Source organism: Pogona vitticeps, chromosome 1 (assembly GCF_051106095.1).
Source record: "Pogona vitticeps strain Pit_001003342236 chromosome 1, PviZW2.1, whole genome shotgun sequence".
In the NCBI taxonomy this organism is placed as follows: domain Eukaryota; kingdom Metazoa; phylum Chordata; class Lepidosauria; order Squamata; family Agamidae; genus Pogona; species Pogona vitticeps.
In genome coordinates, this window is record NC_135783.1 from 97,098,020 (window position 1) to 97,115,996 (window position 17,977).

Genomic DNA, 17,977 nt, shown 5'->3' on the forward strand with positions numbered 1-17,977 from the left:
TCCTAACTGGATGGACTGTGGCACTGAGTAAAAGGACTTCTTAGCTTTTCCTCCAGTGCTACTTTTCCCAAGAAGAAAATATGTTTTATCTAACAGGACAACTGGCAGGTTTCATCTGAAGGTATTTCTATCTGGAAAATGATGCCATCCACCAGGATGATAGTTCCAATCAAGAGATGTTGAATGGGGTAGAGACAGGAGGGTTAAATACCCCCAGGCAAGGCCAAAAGGCCTGAGACCATCCTTAATAATCACGAAGAGACCAAGATTTATCTGTAGCTGAGTCCTTTCAGGAATAATCAATCAAAAATATACTGAAAACTAGAGGGTACAAAAATATTAAGACTGCTATGACAGTTGAGCTCCCAATACAGCAGTAAGAAAAAGAAATCCTAAGTGAAACTAAAGTGCAATGGATTCTATACACATTTATTTGGGAATAAGCCCAATTGAATAGAATTAGGGACTTATCTGTTGTGTGTCACAAAATTCTAGGGTTATGTGTATAAGGACCTCATCTTTGGCTCCCACCCAAGTATGAAAGTAACATAATACTGAGGAGAGGGATCTTGATGAAAGCCAAAAATCACTTCCAGTCTTGTAGTTGACCTAGTAGACCACATTCAGTCTACAACACTTGCAACTGCAACACTTCTCACCTAAAACAGCACAGACCTGGTACATATTCTTATTTATTTATTCATTTATTTATTTATTTATTTATTTATTGGACTTATATACCGCCCCATAGCGCTACAAGCACTCTCCAGGCGGTTTACAATTTTTAATTATACAGGCTACACATTGCCCCCCCAGCAAGCTGGGTACTCATTTTACCGACCTCGGAAGGATGGAAGGCTGAGTCAACCTTGAGCCAGCTACCTGGGATTTGAACCCCAGGTCGTGAGCACAGTTTTAGCTGCAGTACAGCATTTTAACCACTGCGCCACGAGGCTCTTTACACCAGTTTGAAGGTATATGAGACTTGGGGGCTGTAGCTAACATAATCTCCTAAGGTTTGGACAAGTGTGCAGATTCTGCTCTCGAGGTAGTAGTGCTGAAGGTAAGGTCATGTTAAGGTGCTTTATAAGCATCTCTAAATTCACTTAAGAGAGTTTTTTAATTATGTTATACGTTATTAACCCATTTTGTAATGTTTCATTTATATTTTGTCATTACTTTCATGATAAACACACTGTAATTGCTTTAGTTAGATGACCATTAATGAAGCTCTGAAAACCATATTGTGGCAAACTGGGGGCATTCCCAAAGTGAGTAGAAGAGGCTGGGGCTACATGGAGTCTTTGGGCCATGAACTGCTTACTGTTGTGCTTATCATATGGAACTCAGTGGATAAAAAACGTTATTTTCACTTAAAATTCAATTAAATGCATGATTTTTTTTAATGACAAGAGCATGAACAGCTGTTGAATCTTCAATGCCCTTTAAGAGTTTATGTGGCTTTAGTAGCCACATCTTACCCCACAATCACAACAGAAACAAATGCACAGTTGTAGGTACCTGGTGTTGTCACAGTGGCTGTATAGTTCAGTGGTTTATGTATCTGGCTACAGAGCCAGAGGATGGGGGTTCAATTCCCCACTGTGCCTCCTGTGAACCAGCTTGTATGGCCTTGGGCAAGCTGCACAGTCCCAGGGCACCACCAGAAGAAGGGAGTGGTAAACTACTTCTGAGTTCTCTCTGTCTAGAAAACCCTGAAAAGGTTCACTGTAAGTCAGAAACAATAATTATGATGATGATGACAACGATTATTATTATTATTATTATTATTATTATTATTATTATTATTATTATTATTATTATTATTATTATTATTATTATTATTATTATTATTATTATTATTATTGGGGAGCTATAATGCTACTTGTGTATCATGTGGTTGAGGTTTTGCAACATCACAAAGTTTGGACAAGCTGGTAGTTGGGAGGGGATTCAGGGTATGGTGGCATTAGCAGCAGAGAACAAGCTAGTGTGGGTGACTTGAGAATAGTAGGGCTTGATTAGAACAATTAGTGAAAAAAATTGGACAGTATGTAGACTGTTGCTGATGCACCGCTTCAGTTATTTTTAAAAAAAATATTTGGAAGGGCTGATCTAAAAACTGCCTGAAGCCACTACCTTGGATTTGACTTTGGGTGGATTCTCAACTGGCCTTTTAAGACGATTCAAAGAAATTTTTAATTTTTTTAAATAAGTGATGCAGCACTTCAGCAATAATGTACATACAGTCAAAATATTTTTTCCCACTTCTCCTGCCCTCTGCCAAAGTGATTCATTTGCCAATACCCTGAAGTGGCTTGATTATTAAGCCACTTCATGACACTGGCAAATTGAAAGAGGAAGACTTGCTTTGGATCATTCCGTTCCAGTGATCACACGTGCCGGAACTGATCCAAACCAGAGTAATTCTACCTGCATCAGAAAAATAGAAACCCCTTAATGGGGGGGGGGGAGAGAAGTGTGCAGGTACAACATCTTTGCTAGTGCACTGTAACAAGGATGTTGTCTGATCACTGTCTTTAAGAGTGCACCTGCTCATCCCTGCAGCACTCCAGACAGCATGCCACACAGCCTGTGTAGTCAGCCTCTGAAACTACTTCTAGGTCAGCTGATTGTATAAATGGGCACAAAGGAATCTAGGCCACTTGACACACGATCCAGGTAGAACTGAACTAACCAGGTAATATAACTATCCAGAGCTTGAGATGGATGGGATTTTTAGGGTTGCCAGTCAAGTGGTGAAATCCATACTACAGCTATGGCTGTTGCAGCCTTTCCCACTAGCACTCATATTCTGTACTTCCTTACAAGATCTCTACTACACACAATATGTGGGGAGTTTTTTTTTCAAAACCCCACACTGGTCCTGGACTACCAACCCATGGAGGGATCTTTCCACCTCAGGCCTTGCATTACTATTCTTTCCACCTGAACAATATGAAGGCCCTCAAGTTGCAGTGCTGGTGCTCAACTCCTTGACTTGCTCCAAATGGCATATTGCGCCCAGATGCACCTTCATGCCGGCCCTGATGCCAGCAGGAAATGGGTCAAGATGTGTACTTGGGCTTTAAAGCCACTTTAGGTACAAAATAATAAATAAACCAGAAATTCTCAGCTTCCAGTGCCACTTGCCCTAAGACTGGTCTCCCTGCCTAGAGAACTAGAAAAGCACAGCTATTCCTTGAGATTCCAGCTGCTGCTCTGAATCCTGCCCCAAAATAAAATTACCACATTTTTTGAAACACTAAATATTGTCCTCCTAGTAGCTGGAAACTATGACCAACAGGAGAGTTCAGCTGATGACATGGCTTCCATCAGCAAGCAGAGAACTATCTTCCCTCCCCTGTTGTTCCTTCTGTGCCTTGAAAATTTGCTATAGGGATAGGAATCTGAATGAGGTTTCCAGGTGATGCAATTCAGAGTGCAGGACGGAGGAACAAAGGCAAAGTAGGTCACATCATAATGGTGGTAAGGTTCCACCATGATAATGGATTGAGTCCTGTGTCATCTGCATAACAAGAATGAGCAAAGAAAGAATGCACACTGTTTGCAACAAATGCAATATGTTTTAAACCTTTGAATTAAAAAGAAGTGTGCCTATGTGTGCGTGTGTGTGTGCGTGTGCACATGAGTACCTCTGTGTGTGTATGCAGAGGAAATCCTGACTATCCATGTTTTTAAAAATTCAAAGTGACTCAATAAAGAAGTACCCAAATACTGTAGTGAATCAGTAGTAAGTATCAGAAATCCAGACATCTGCTTTGCAAACATAGAGAAACAATTCCTTTTGGAAGTAGGATATTAATTTGTTCTGAATCCAAACTGTACATCTGGTATATTAAGCATTTCTTAAGATTACGCATTACAGCACTATCACAAAGGTGTACAGGGCAGTGATTTTGTTTGATACAATGCGGTTTCAAAACTAAGGCTCAGCTGCTGTTGTTTTTTATGGTTATTGTTTGTATGCACGGGCATCTCAGCCAGAATACATTAAAAATACATTTGACATCAGTATAGTAAGGTCCAAGATGCTGCTTTTTTTTTAAGGCAGACAAATGTGACAGGTGTGATCCCATTCAGTGGATACATCAAGAGGAACCAAAAACACTAAAACCAAATAACATTAAATTGTATCTTCAGAGAAGCAAAGCTGGTAGAAGTGTTCTCTAATCAACCTAAAACCTGTGCTACTGTCTGCAAAAGAATAAGAGAGCTTTTTTTAAAGCATGCTTTTTCATTTCATTTAATTGCAAATAGTAGAATTGTTCCACTGTGAATTATCCTAACTGTGAATTGTGACACTTAAACCCAGAAATCTTGAATTGTTGTTACCCAGATGGCTTAGCCGTATATACCTGGTTAGTTTCCTGGCCTCAAAAATTAGCAGAGGAGAAGATCCTCTGGTTAGGATATAAACCACACCACAGTTTTTAGTTCCAGTGTTCTATCAAAATATTACATGATCATAAAGAAATATACACTACTGATGGGACATAAGACAGACAGATACAAAGATGCTACAGGACAAAGACAAAACATAGATAATGCCCTTTTTTTAATGAGTAAACTCACCAGAATCTTTCTCCCTGTTTGACAAATGGCCATCTCATACTCCTTCTACTCCTACCTGAAAACACCAATACTGACTCTACTAAGAGAGAAGATTGTAGTGATTACACAAACCTTTACTTATTCTGATTTCGAATTCGGAGGCACCTCCTTTTCAGTGGTGGCTCCAGATCTTCTGGCCCCGTGCTGAGAATTGGCGTTGAGATAATGCACGGTGCAATAGCAGTCTTTTCCGCTGGTTTTGGCACAGGCTGGATGACGCAGCCTGCTTTGGGTAGCATCCTCAAAGCATATGCATGGTCCTCATCTGCTGGATTATTGAGGTTGGGATCTTGCTTGTCACTCCCAAACAGGGGCTCTTCCCCAGTTTTCTTACCAGACTCTCCTTCTCGGCGGCAGTTCGAAGTACAGTTGTTTTCTTTCACTGACTCCAGCTCACTCACCGGCAACTCCTCCAGAAGCTGAGGCTTCTTCTGTTCTTGGGGTGGTTCTGAGTTCTTAGAAGCCTCTGGGGCCTTTGTGCCATTCACAATGACATTGCAAACTGCAGCTGCACTATTTTCCGGCACACTAGAAGTCAGTGTGACAGAACCAGAGTGAGCTGGGTCACTGCAAGGTAAAGTTTTTGTTTCCATATGGCTGCAATTGTTCCTGCAGTCGTTGCAGTTCCTTTTATCTGAACTACCAAAAGCCAAGTTTACAACACTGCTAGCATCAGGTTCAACTTTGACTTGAGCGTGTAAAGCCCTGTGGATAACATTGTGTAGTCTAGACCTGTGACCTACAGTTAAGTCTATCACGCCATCCTGTGGTGGTCCCTGTAGTACTGTAGGAAAAGCAAATTTCTTGTTCACTGGACTACTAGGTCTCACAGTCAAGTCAACAACTTCATTTTTACTGTGCTCCTGATGCACTTGTGTTTGACTTAAAGACTGGCCTGAGCAGCTTGGTGTTGAGTCAGAGGACTTGGGAGGGCCTTGTTTTGAATCTCTGGGGGACATGGAGTTATTTGTTGGCTTTGCCCCAGTTGCATCACTGGATGTACTTGGAATGAAGCTTTCCCCATTGCTGGAAAAGCCATTTGGGGGCTTGGAATCATTGATATGGGGAATAGGGATTGGAATAGGGATAGGAACTGGAAGAGGAACAATGACAGGATATGGCACTAACAGGGTTGGAGGTGGCACCAATGGGGCAAGAGATGGCAAGCCAAAGTTCATCATCTGTGGCATAGGCATAGGGCCATTTGGCATCATGCTTACAGGAGGGAAGGGAAGACTGGGCAAGGGGACTCCTGGAGGAGGAGGAGGCAGTAAACCAGGGGGATTTCCAGGCATTGTGGGGGTTGTTGGCGGGTGGATATGAGGGGAGAGTAATGGCCTGTGCATAGGACTAGAGGTGGGGCCCAGATTTCTAGGAGCACCTGGTGGTGGACCAATTCCAGGAATCATCGGATTGGACAGAGGACTATTTGGATTTGAGGCATGATGAGGCGGTCCTCGAATAAATGGTGGGCGAATTTGCTGCAAAATTTGCTGCTCCATGAATATGGGCAAGGGAACCGGTCCACGGTTTGTCATCACCATGGGAGGGCTTCGAGGTGGGACACCAATTGGAGGCACAATGCTAGCAGGTGGCTGAACAGAAACTGGTGTAATATTTGGATTCTCAGTGATGGAAACAGGTTTGGGAACAGGCGTTGGGATTTTAGTGATAGAACAGTTGGCAGTGTCAGGCGGAGAGGCAGTGGTAGATGCGGATGGTCCAGGACCTTGAATTTGGCCAGCTGCAGACACTGGGGATGGAGCCTTTCTCCGAGCATCTGCTAGCGGTATATTCCAAGAATCTGGAGTCAGCAGCTGCACCCCAGTGCCTTCTGCTTTATTTTCGACTGGAGGATGTAATGTGCTGCAGAGTCCAGCTGGAAGATTGGCCTGCGTCTCTTTGTAGAAAATATCCATTTTGTACTGATTGAGACATTTTGCACTGCAGAACTGAAGCCGTCTTTCCCCGTCCCCAAAATCCAGATACTCTTTTGTGTGTCTTATGTGCTTACACCAGTCACATACCTACAACACAGTAACAAAATCAAAACAGGTAAGAAAAAAAGTGATTTCCTTTTTGTATTGTCATTTGCATTTTAAATCTTTTTTTACTGTTTCTAAACAGCTGAATTATCAAGGAAAAATGAATTTCATGAAACTGCTCAGTGAAGTCTCATGCCTATTAACACAGCTGATCTCATCTGCAATGCTGAGGTACTTTGGTAGTGAATATAGTTTTGTGAATATGTGTGTGATACTCCCACAAGATTTTGCAAAAGCATTATTATTTTACCAGATTTTTTAACGTCTACATTTACATGAAGAAATGCTTAGAGTAGTACATCCTCACCTCATATCTTATTTCTGCCATGAAATCATTAATAAGAATTCACTAAATTATTACTTCTATTATGAAGTACTTCTATTATGACATGCATAATAGTGTGCTCAATAAACATGCATAGTAATAATACTATAACAGCAATATTAATACAGTACTAGAATGTGAATTTACTCAGAAGGAAGCCTCCATATTCAAACAATATTCTGCACTGCCTGTGTAAAGGACTGCAACCTAAACAGTATTAAGCAGCCTCATTATTTTCTCCTTTACAGTGTTGTTGTACAAGCTGCAAAAAGAATGTGAATCATGTGGAGCACTTTAAGACCAAAGAGCTTTTGAGTAACGTTGTGCAATATTTGCTGTATTTTACAGTATATTCGCAGTCCAGCTTTGCATTATGAGTTCTTAACCACTGTAATGCCAGAAGAGCAAACACTAAGCTTTAGCTTGGTATTGGACTGCAGTTTTCCCAAAAGATATTGCTGAACCGGTCAGACAAATCCAAACCGACAAGCTGAACATCTATCTGCATAAATGAGACAAATAACACTGGGAAAATGATCCTGTGGCTCAAGACAACGTACAGAAAATACCTACAAGATGCCATTTTACATTATAGAAACATCAAAGTTAGAATTTCAAATGGTACGTCAAAAGCAAAAGCACTATACATTATTAGTTTTCTCTTCCAGGTATCAATAGAAAAATAGCAATAAAATCTGGGAGATTTCCAAGTATTCTGAAACTGTGATATTTCAACAAGTTAGAAACATGCTTCAAGCTGTCTTCCCTCTCTTCTTCACCAATCCCTCCTATATAACTTTTTGGCAGAAAACAATTTTCATAACTTTTAAAAAACTAAGGAAAAAACCTTGTACTGTATTATCACAGTTTTATTATACCAAATGCAAGTTATTCTTGCTTTGTATTCCTATCAGTTTGGTGATGATGCTGGCATATTCTAAACAAAATAAGTAAACTAAAGCTGCAGAACTAATTAGGCTGTGAAAGGTTTTCCCAGTTGTAAGCCACTAGAAACCAAAGTTCAAAAAACAGTCATTCTAGGTTTTAGAATCCATTACTTCAGAGAAATTATTGTGATTTCATTAACACATTAATTTTGCAACACCAACAGCTCTCACAGATGGCGGAGACATGATCTACAATTCAAATATGACTCTTGTTTGCACAAATGCCTTTTCCTTCATATGGCATTTTAAACAAGAATTAAAATGAGTAATCTTTCCACAGCTATAAACAGATAAACAGATGTCAGAATTTTCAGCAGGGGGTGGGGAATGGTTTGACAGATTTTACACCCAGAGAAGAAAATTCTGAAATGTTGTCATTTGCTCAATTCACATAATATAAACTTTTTTCAGTGTTACATATAATAAAAATATTAAGTTTATACTGATATGAAACCACTGCTCTATATACATATTTTCTATTTAATATTGGTAATACTTTATCTTTTTTAAAAAAAATTACAGCAAGATATAATTGTGAAATAAAACAGCAAAAGGTTATTTAATTTTAATAACTACTGGCCATATAAACAACATATGCTGGGCATTTGGTTACTTGTCTCATTTAACTCTCAGCTTTCTTTTATCAAATACAGTGATGTCACTTTTTAAAAACCTGTACGTGAGTCTGACAAAATTAAGCACTTTTACAGAACATTCATTCCCAGAATAACCCTATGTATGTTCACAGAGCTAGTTCTACCACCTTCAGTGGCCATTACTCCCATGTAAGTCTGCACAGCATTTAGTCTCTGCCTCCTTGAAATCAGAAGGATTTCAATGGATTCAAATTTGCCTGAAATAGACTTGGTGTTTCTCAGTCACTAGAAGTATTCTCAAGGCATGTCTGTACAGAGCTTATTTGTGACATCAGACGTCACTTATATTCTGGGATATAAACTGGGACAGAATATAAATACATCGATCCCAGTCCCACATACACCAAGGCTTCAGTAAACATTTTATTGATTTCATTTGTCTTATTTATAGGGCACCTTTGTCCTGATAAGGGGACTCAAGGCAGCTCATAGTATTAAAAAGGATAGAATTAAAAATTAGAGCTGTTGGCAGAAGGATAAAAGGGAGGGGGGCCAACCTGACTTCCTGAGGGACAGTATTCCATAACCTGAGAGTTGCCACAGAGAAAGCCCTCTCTCATGTCCCCATCAATGGTACCAGTGCTGGCAATGGGATCGAGAATAGGGCCTCTCTGACAATCTTAAGGCTCATTGGGGGGGGGGGGATATGGTCCTTCAGGTAGCCGGGATGTAAGCCTTATGGGCTTTATAGGTAAGTACCAGCACTTTGATTTGGGCCTGGAAACAGACTGGTAGTCAGTGAAGTTGTTATAGAAGGGGCATTCTGTGCCCCTTAGAACTGCTCCCAGTCAGTAGTCTGGCTGCTGCATTTTGAACCAGCAGAAATTCCTGAACTGTCTTCAAAGGCAGCCCCATGTAGAGCACATTACAGTAATATAATTGGAATATAACTAAGTCAGGCATCAATGTAGCCAGATCAGACATCTCAAGCAATGGGCGCAGCTGGCACACCAGTTTTAACTGTGCAGATGCACTCTCAGCCACTGCCAAAACCTGGGCGCTCAGGGAGGAATCCAGGAGTATACCCAAACTGCAAATCTGGTAAAAAATCTGGTAAAATGATAAAAAAACATTGCCCCCACCCTGTTACTGAGAGATTACTATGGGGTATTCAGGCAAAGAGACTCTATTCAGAAGTAAATACACCCCCTCACATTTCATAAATATTTAGTCTATCTTTACATGTGACAACACTGAAGAAATGACACTTGGCTACAATGTAAAGCAGTGAGTATACAGCTTGTATAACATTGTAAATGTGCTGTCCCCTCAAAATAACGCAACACACAGCCATTAATGGCTAAACCGCTGGCAAGAAAATTGAGTACACCCCTAAGTGACAATGCCCAATTTGGGCCCAAGTAGCCGTTTTCTGTCCCTGGTATCATGAGACCCATTAGTGTCACAAGTCTCAGGTGTGAAGGGGGAGCAGGTGTTATCGTTCTCTCTCAGATTGGTCACTGGAAGTTCCACATGGGACCTCATGGTAATGAACTATCTGAAGATCTGAAAAAAACAAATTGTTGCTATACATAAAGATAGCCTAGGTTAAAAGAAGATTGCCAACACCCTGAAACTGAGCTGTAGCACAGCACAGTGGCCAAGACCATACAGAGGTTTAACAGGACAGGTTCCACTCAGAACAGGCCTCGCCATGGTTGACCAAAGAAATTGAGTGCCCGTGCTCAGTGTCTATCCAGGGGTTGGCTTTGGGAAATAGATGTATGAGTGCTGCCAGCATTGCTGCAGAGCTTGAAGGGGGAAGTCAGCCTATGAGTGCTCAGACCATACACCGCACACTGCATCAAATTGGTCTCCAGGGCTGTCATCCCAGAAGGAAGCATCTTCTAAAGATGATGTCCAAGAAAGCCTGGATACAATTTGCTGCAGACAAGCAGGCTAAGGACATGGATTTCTGGAACCATGCCCTGTGATCCGTTGAGACCAAGATAAACTTATTTGGTTCAGAAGGTGTCAAGCGTGTGTGGCAGCAACCAGATGAGGAGTACAAAGACAATCGTGGTGTGTCTGCAGTCAAGCATGATGGTGGGAGTGTCGTGGTCTGGAGTTTCATGAGTGTTGCCGGCACTGGGGAGCTACAGTTCATTGAGGGAACCATGAATGCCAAGCATTTTAATTAAATAGTATCCTTTAGCTGGCTGTATGAGCAGCAGGATTTATTAATGATAAATGGACTGTTTTAATATAGGGCATTATGATAATATTGCCTATTTTAATGGTTTTAATGTTTTTTTAAAGTTTTAATGTTGTACGCCATTCTGAGACCATTGGTAATGGCTCGGCTAAAGAAATCTTGTAAATAAATAAATACATGTCCTGTGACATACTGAAGCAGAGCATGATCACCTCCCTTCAGAGACTGGGCCACAGGGCAGTATTCCAACATGGTAAGGACCCCAAACACACCTCCAAAACAACCACTGCCCTTGCTACAGAAGCTGAGGGTAAAGGTGATGGACTGGCCAAGCTTGTCTCCAGACCTAAACCCTATTGAGCATCTGTGGGGCATCTTGAAACAGAAGATGGAGGTGCACAAGGTCTCTGACAGCCAGCAGCTCTGTGATGTCGTCATGGGGGAGTGGAAGATGACCCCAGGGGTAACCCGTGAAGCTCTGGTAAACTCTATGCCCAAGAGGGTTAAGGCAGGGCTGGAAAATAATGGTGGCCACACAAACTATTGACACTTTGTGCCCAATTTGGACATTGTCACTTAGGGGTGTACTCACTTTTGTTCCCAGCAGTTTAGACATTAAAAGCTGTGTGCTGCATTATTTAGAGGGGACAGCACATTTACAGTGTTATACAAGCTGTATACTCACTGCTTTACATTGTAGCCAGGTGTCATTTCTTCAGTGTTGTCACATGAAAAGATAGACTAAAATATTTATGAAATGTGAGGGGGTGTACTCCACTTCTATGATATACTGTACATCAGTGGTTCTTAACCTGGGCGATAATGCCCCCCAGGGGGCGATTTCATTTTTCAGGGGGGTGGTAGAACAAAAAGGGGCGGCGTGGGGGCGCTGGAGCAGAAGGGGGGCGGTAGGGGGTGCTGGAGCAAGCCAAACCTGTGAAGATGGCTGCAGCCTTTTTACAATGTGCATGAATATATATTTTCCTCCTATCTTAATTTAGTTTCAGAGTTTTCGTCTTGAAATTTTTAGTTCCTGCATTTTATGCCCTTTTTATATTTCTTTTTGAGTCTTAAAATTCGCTTGCAACTAAATCATTAAATGTTACTTTTGGGGGGCATTTCATTTTCTTGGAATTGAATTTTTTTTTCAGGGGTCATTGGATTTAAGTGTCTTAAATAAACAAACAAACAAACAAACAAAGAAACAAATAAGATATAATAAGAAATAAGAGGGGGGCGATGATAACTTCCTCAATGGATCAAGGGGGCGTTTCTTTCAAAAAGGTTAAGAACCACTGCTGTACATATATACATACATACTTACATACACAATTTATGATCAGGCTGTATGCAAGAGCATAAATTAAATCATTCTTAAAAATAGTATTTGAAATCTAATGTAAATGCCTATAAACAAGCATAAAAAGCATAAAATAGTACAATAATAGTAATAAAATAAGCATTCTCAAAAAAATTAACAAGATGTGAAACTTGAACTTATGAAGTAGGCAATAAGTTTCATCTCCCCATGGTTTGTTTAACAAATACAGTGGTCCTATAGGATATATAGTAGTCTGTGCCAGCTAGCAGGAATAAAGCTATACATATGGAGGTGTTCTTGATCCCAGTTGTTAAAGGTTTATGGTACTGGCCCCTCAGATCTGCATATAGACAAAATTCTGTTAAAAATGCACCATGTCCTCTGTTTTAGAACATACTGCTGAGCAATGTCTGCCTCTACCATGTTTGTCCATGTAATGTCCTTGCATCTCTTTGAAATGTAGTGAGTTCAGTCTGCATTTAGTTAGCTGTTGTCTTAGCTTGTGTGTGCTAATAAGGGACAAATATGGTGGCAGCTTTCCAAAAGGCCAAGAAAAGCCTTTGTATATCCTGTTGGAACTGCAGCTAGCTAGAGATGCCATGGTCATCTGGTTATCAACATCATATAATCTTTTAATTATATCTTCTTGGGCTGCCTCATATACCCTCCTGTGGAGGTAGGCTGGGAAATAATCCAGCTTGGATATACAGTGGTGCCTCGCAAGACAAATGCCTCGCAGGACGAAAAACTCGCAAGATGAATGGTTTTGGCAATGGGGTTGATGACTCACAAGACGAATGTTCCTCTGGCCATGCTTCGCAAGATGAATGTTTTCCTTTTTTTTTTCCTGCCTGCCTCATGTTTGCTGATTTTTAAATGTTTTTCTATGGTGTTTAAAAAGTTAAAAAATTTTGATTGAAATTTTTGAACTCATCTGCACAATATGTATGGGTTTAAAGAGCACTTAATAAACCCTTTGTAAACCCAATTTGACTTTGTTCTGACTTTTTTTTGCCCATAGGAACGCATTAATTAGATTTCAATGTGTTCCTATGGGAAAACACGTTTCGGAAGACAAATTTTTTGCAAGACGACATTAACCGTGGAACAATTTAAATTCGTCTTGCGAGCCACCACTGTAGTTGTGGATATTTTAGCTGCCCAGGAGTCCCTTCCCATTTCTTCATAGGCCAATGAAACCAGTGGTGAGGCCATGTGGAACACTAAAGCCAGAAGAGCACAGCTGTTTTTTAATCAAGAGTACTCAGAAAATAGCATGAAGTCTCAGAGCAGACTGTTGCTGCGGAAATAGATCTTGGTACCAGTAGTGCTTTGGTTAAAAAATTATGTTGGACAGATTTCAATTTTATAATATTTGAAAAAGCCCATTCATTTGAGTGGGCAGCTGCTGGAGGAGTCAGAGAAAGGACAGTCATGTTCCTGCCAGAATGGAAGATCGCACAACAGGGAGGGAAGGTGTCGTACATGCCAACAAGTCAGTGGGGGAACCGGCCAGTGCGGTGGGAAAAGTAAACATGCAACTACTTAGACATCCAACTACTTAGACAATGTGACACAAAGTGCTTTGTACCCATCTCTAGTTACAGCAAAATGCTGTTTCTAAGATACAGGCAGAATAAATGAGCAAGGACCAACTGGTATACTAACAGCGTTTCCACTGCAATATTCTGTTACTTCTGTTTCTTAGCCCTGCGAAACGCTGGATTGGATCACATCTTTTGCCTGCTTCCTCAAAAGAAGCAGGTAAAATCTAGATGCTAGATTTCTGGGAATAAAATCTGCTTTTGTATGCATCACAAAGAGATCAGCTTGATTCCCAAAATAAATCACAGTTAAAAGTACGCCCATTTGAATCAATTGAACTGATGGAGGAGTTGATTCACCAATTTCCCATTTATTTAATGGGTCCATCCTAGTGTGATTTACTAGGCTAAACAACAGGATTTGGGCCATTGTGCATTTTTAGTGTAAGTTATAATAGCCATTTATTACGTTATTATATTATTGAAAGGAGTTCATGGGGTAAGAGGCAATTCTTGCCTCTGTTTTTGAAGTGCTTCTGTTTAAAGAAAAATTAAAAATAATCTGCTGGTAACATGTAACCAATGGTTATTGTAAACACCAGAATCCTGTTGACAATCTATGTACGCAAAAGTCAAATTGCATAACTCGCCATGGTGAATTCCTGCTGACCAACAAGGTACCCATTATGTGATGAGGTGCACACCTGATTCCACCACAGGCACACATAGTAAAGTGACTGGTACCTTGTTAGTTAGTACCAAAGAGTTCTGGTGAGTTACACAAGTTAATTTAGTAATAAATCAACAACAGGATTCTGACCAGCGTGTTATTTTTGTACCATGACCCACCTGTCCACTGACCCTGCAGTGAGTAATGAGAACAAATTATCTAATAACTCTCCAAGCCTATGCTCTGCAATAAGTTCCACAGCTTCCAACTGAGTTGTCTTCTCATTCTGTAGCCATAGGATCACTGAAAGACACAGGATAGCTGAAATTCTACTTCCACTTCCAGGGAGGCAATTCCAACAGAATTAGATATAATTTACTTTTGAATAAACATACACATCCTGCTATAAATTCAGCAGATGATATTTGCTCTAATGATTTTTATTTTCCTCATTGAAAATTACATGCTTTAATGCTATGTTTCTACAGCAATTTGCTTCTCTCCAAAAGACTCTCATGTCACCTTAAGGTAAGTAAATATTTTCTTTACAACTTTAGTAAAAAATGATTAGAAAGCTTTGTTACAAATTCTCTCACAATTTATCCTGCTTCTAATAATTATCTGAAATACAACAAATTATCGTGGTCTTCTTCATTCACATATTGATCATAGGCTACGAGGTATATTTTCTTACTTGATAAAATTAATCAAAGGCATGGAAAATCATGGCAATAAATCAGTCTCTAAGAATATATCCCAGAGGAACTAAATCTTTAGTTATTATGCAGTTGATTTTATTCAGTGCTTTAAAACCATACACAAAGTAGTTACCTCCACCTCTTTCTCAACACACAATGTGTGGTTAAACACAGGCATTATGCCATCAATGCAGCACAAAAGGTGTAAAAATTACTGGAGTAGAAATAATGTCTCTTAAGAATTAATGAATCAGATCTGTCTTACAGGATTGATCATTTAAGATGAGGTCAATGAATTTATGATACAAATGGCTATATACCAAGGTAATAAAAAGGAGCAAAATCACTCATTTCGCTTCTAGCTAATATCATGCTCACAATAATTACAGATTTCTCCTTTAAGCTCATTCTGATTGCTTAAGATGTGACAGATATATATACTTCAGTTCAATAAAATGAAAAGTTTCTATCTTGAAGGTATACAGCAGGTGACATGTTTTTTTAAAATGATATGCATATTGGGTAGATGCTGCCAGTTCAGATCTGTCTCTTTTCACAATGGCATGATATCTAGGCATTTTCAACACTTTCTGGTGACATTGCTCCCTCCACCCATATATTATGTAAATGGTCATGCATAGTCATGTTTAGAATTTGACTCAAGGCTGGAACTATCATCCTTAGTATAGACTGTGTTCGTACAAAAGGTAAAGGATATAATTGTCATAACTAAATACAGCTATTTTTGCAGATTTGTAGGCTTTCTGTACCTGCCACTGTGACTTTTTTTTGAAAGAGTAATGCTATTTCATAATATTATTCATTAAATAATTGAAAAATGTGTTTATAAAAATAGATTGTAACTGGGTGAGTAGACAACTGCCATCTCACACTTCCCATTTCTGCTGGCTCTGCCTCACTCTTCCTTCTCTTAAACACTACAATTTTTAAATGCCTTACAATCTTTCGTTAGTCTCAAAGTTTAGACTATCAGTCTGGCTCAAAGCAGATATTAAGGGAAATGTGTATTTTCTGCAGTTAACAACATTCTCTCTCCAGCAATAGGCTTTTCACAAAGGTGTGTACCTCAGCAATTAGACTTGCAAAATGAGTTTGATTTTACCTTCCAATGACAAATTATCTTCCAAAACAAAGCACAGTGGAATACAAGATATGAAGATAAGGAAAAGTATGTAGTGACAAATAGCTGTATTGTACATATTGACAAATAGTGGGAGCACTCCTCCTAGCCCTAAACGGCTTGGGCCCTGGATACCTGAAGGACCGCCTCCTTCCATATGAACACAGTGGAATACAAGATATGAAGATAAGGAAAAGTATGTAGTGGCAAATAGCTGTATTGTACATATTGACAAATAGTGGGAGCACTCCTCCTAGCCCTAAACGGCTTGGGCCCTGGATACCTGAAGGACCGCCTCCTTCCATATGAGCCTACCCGGCAGTTAAGATCTAGCCAGGGGGCCCTGTTGAAAGAGCCATCCCTTAAGGAGATAAGAGGGAGGGCTTGTAGAGAAAGGGCCTTTTCGGCAGCTGCCCCTAGACTATGGAATGCCCTCCCGACTGAGATTCGTCTGGCGCCGACGCTGATGACATTTCAGCGCCAGGTCAAAACCTTCCTGTTCAAATGGCTTTTAACTGAAATAACATCAAATGTGGGTCTGATGGCAACTTTTAGAATATATATTTTAATTGCATTTTAATTATTTTGCCCTTTTATTTTGCCTTTTTATTGTATTTTAAATGCTGTAAGCCGCCCAGAGACCTTCGGGTAGTGTGGGCGGCATATAAGTTAAATAAATAAATAAATAAATAAATAAATAAATAAATAAATAAATAAATAAATAAATAAATAAAATAGTTATATGATATATTGTCTAGTTTAATTTCAAGTTGTGTCTCCTAAGAGTAGCTTTGCTAGCTCTTTCTCAACACACTCATGCTGCTTTGCTTCCTATTAAGTATATAAGTTCTTGCTCTTTTTATTGTGAATTCAAATGGTGGCTAGGCTTGCAGTGATGTACATAGGTTGGTGTCATGGTTGCTGATATTACTGAGGCACAAGCAGCTCTCTAGTTAGGGAACTCAGTGAATCCACTTGTCTTGTATTGTGTGATCTTCTGCTTTTCGGTTATATCTTTCCTCTCCTTGGCAGTAACCACATTCACTAATGAAGGGGTCAAATTAATACATATAAAATATATATCTTAGCGTGACCGTAGCCATCTTGCTTTGCTATATGAATGTGTAAACCAGTTATATTAAGGTTTTGCTTGGGAAGGCAAGAACGAACAAGTGAGTAGGGGGATATTTGTCTGAGTTTCTTTCACTTTACAATTAAAGTATTTCTAAATTGGAAATTTGTACTTGGAGAAGTCCGGTTATTGCACAGTCGAACACCTGCAGGACTTCCTACCAATTACAGAACCATTTCTCCTCCTTCTCCCAACCCCCTTAGCCCTTCTTTCATGTTTTGCCTCATAAAAAATGTATACTTTTGTATCTGGGGCATGCTTCTTCTCCGCATGTTTCTGCAAGTGAAGTTTGTGTCTATTTGCTTGCTTTCAGCTGGAAATAAACAAATATCTATTGGATCTCTCTGTCTCTGGCTGATTGATTAATGCATTAGAGACAGGCAAGTGTGAGGATTTTAGTTCTGGCACCCTTCACTTCTCTGTTGACTTCAACCAGTTGGTGGTGAACAGCGTTGTGTTCCTCTGATATGTTATGCAAGATTTGTGAGGGCACAGAGTGGAGTCTTCATTGTGATTATGTAATGCAACGACAGAGAACCACACATTTAGACAGAGATTGTATGGCTCCCCTCATTGCTACAGATAGGAATAACTTTAGTTGAGAGACTTTCCTGTAAATCACAGCTCTCAAGAGTTTGTTCTACAACATCATGGAAGGAAAAACAAATGTCCTATAACTCTTAAGAGGGCTCAATTTTTTATGGCAAG

At 39.9% G+C, this 17,977-nt stretch overlaps 1 protein-coding gene across 6 annotated transcripts in view; it reads right to left on the reverse strand.

Annotated features, from left to right (window-relative positions):
• The window catches only part of SOBP (sine oculis binding protein homolog), a 195,977-nt gene that overhangs the window by 20,369 nt on the left and 157,631 nt on the right, over positions 1 to 17,977 (reverse strand). For all 6 annotated transcript variants that reach the window (XM_072998195.2, XM_078385269.1, XM_072998214.2 and 3 more), the window contains one exon: positions 4,708 to 6,662. In XM_072998195.2, coding sequence (XP_072854296.1) covers positions 4,710 to 6,662 — 1,953 coding nt within the window. In that variant the 3' untranslated portion in view covers positions 4,708 to 4,709. The remainder of the gene's footprint in view (positions 1 to 4,707; positions 6,663 to 17,977) is intronic.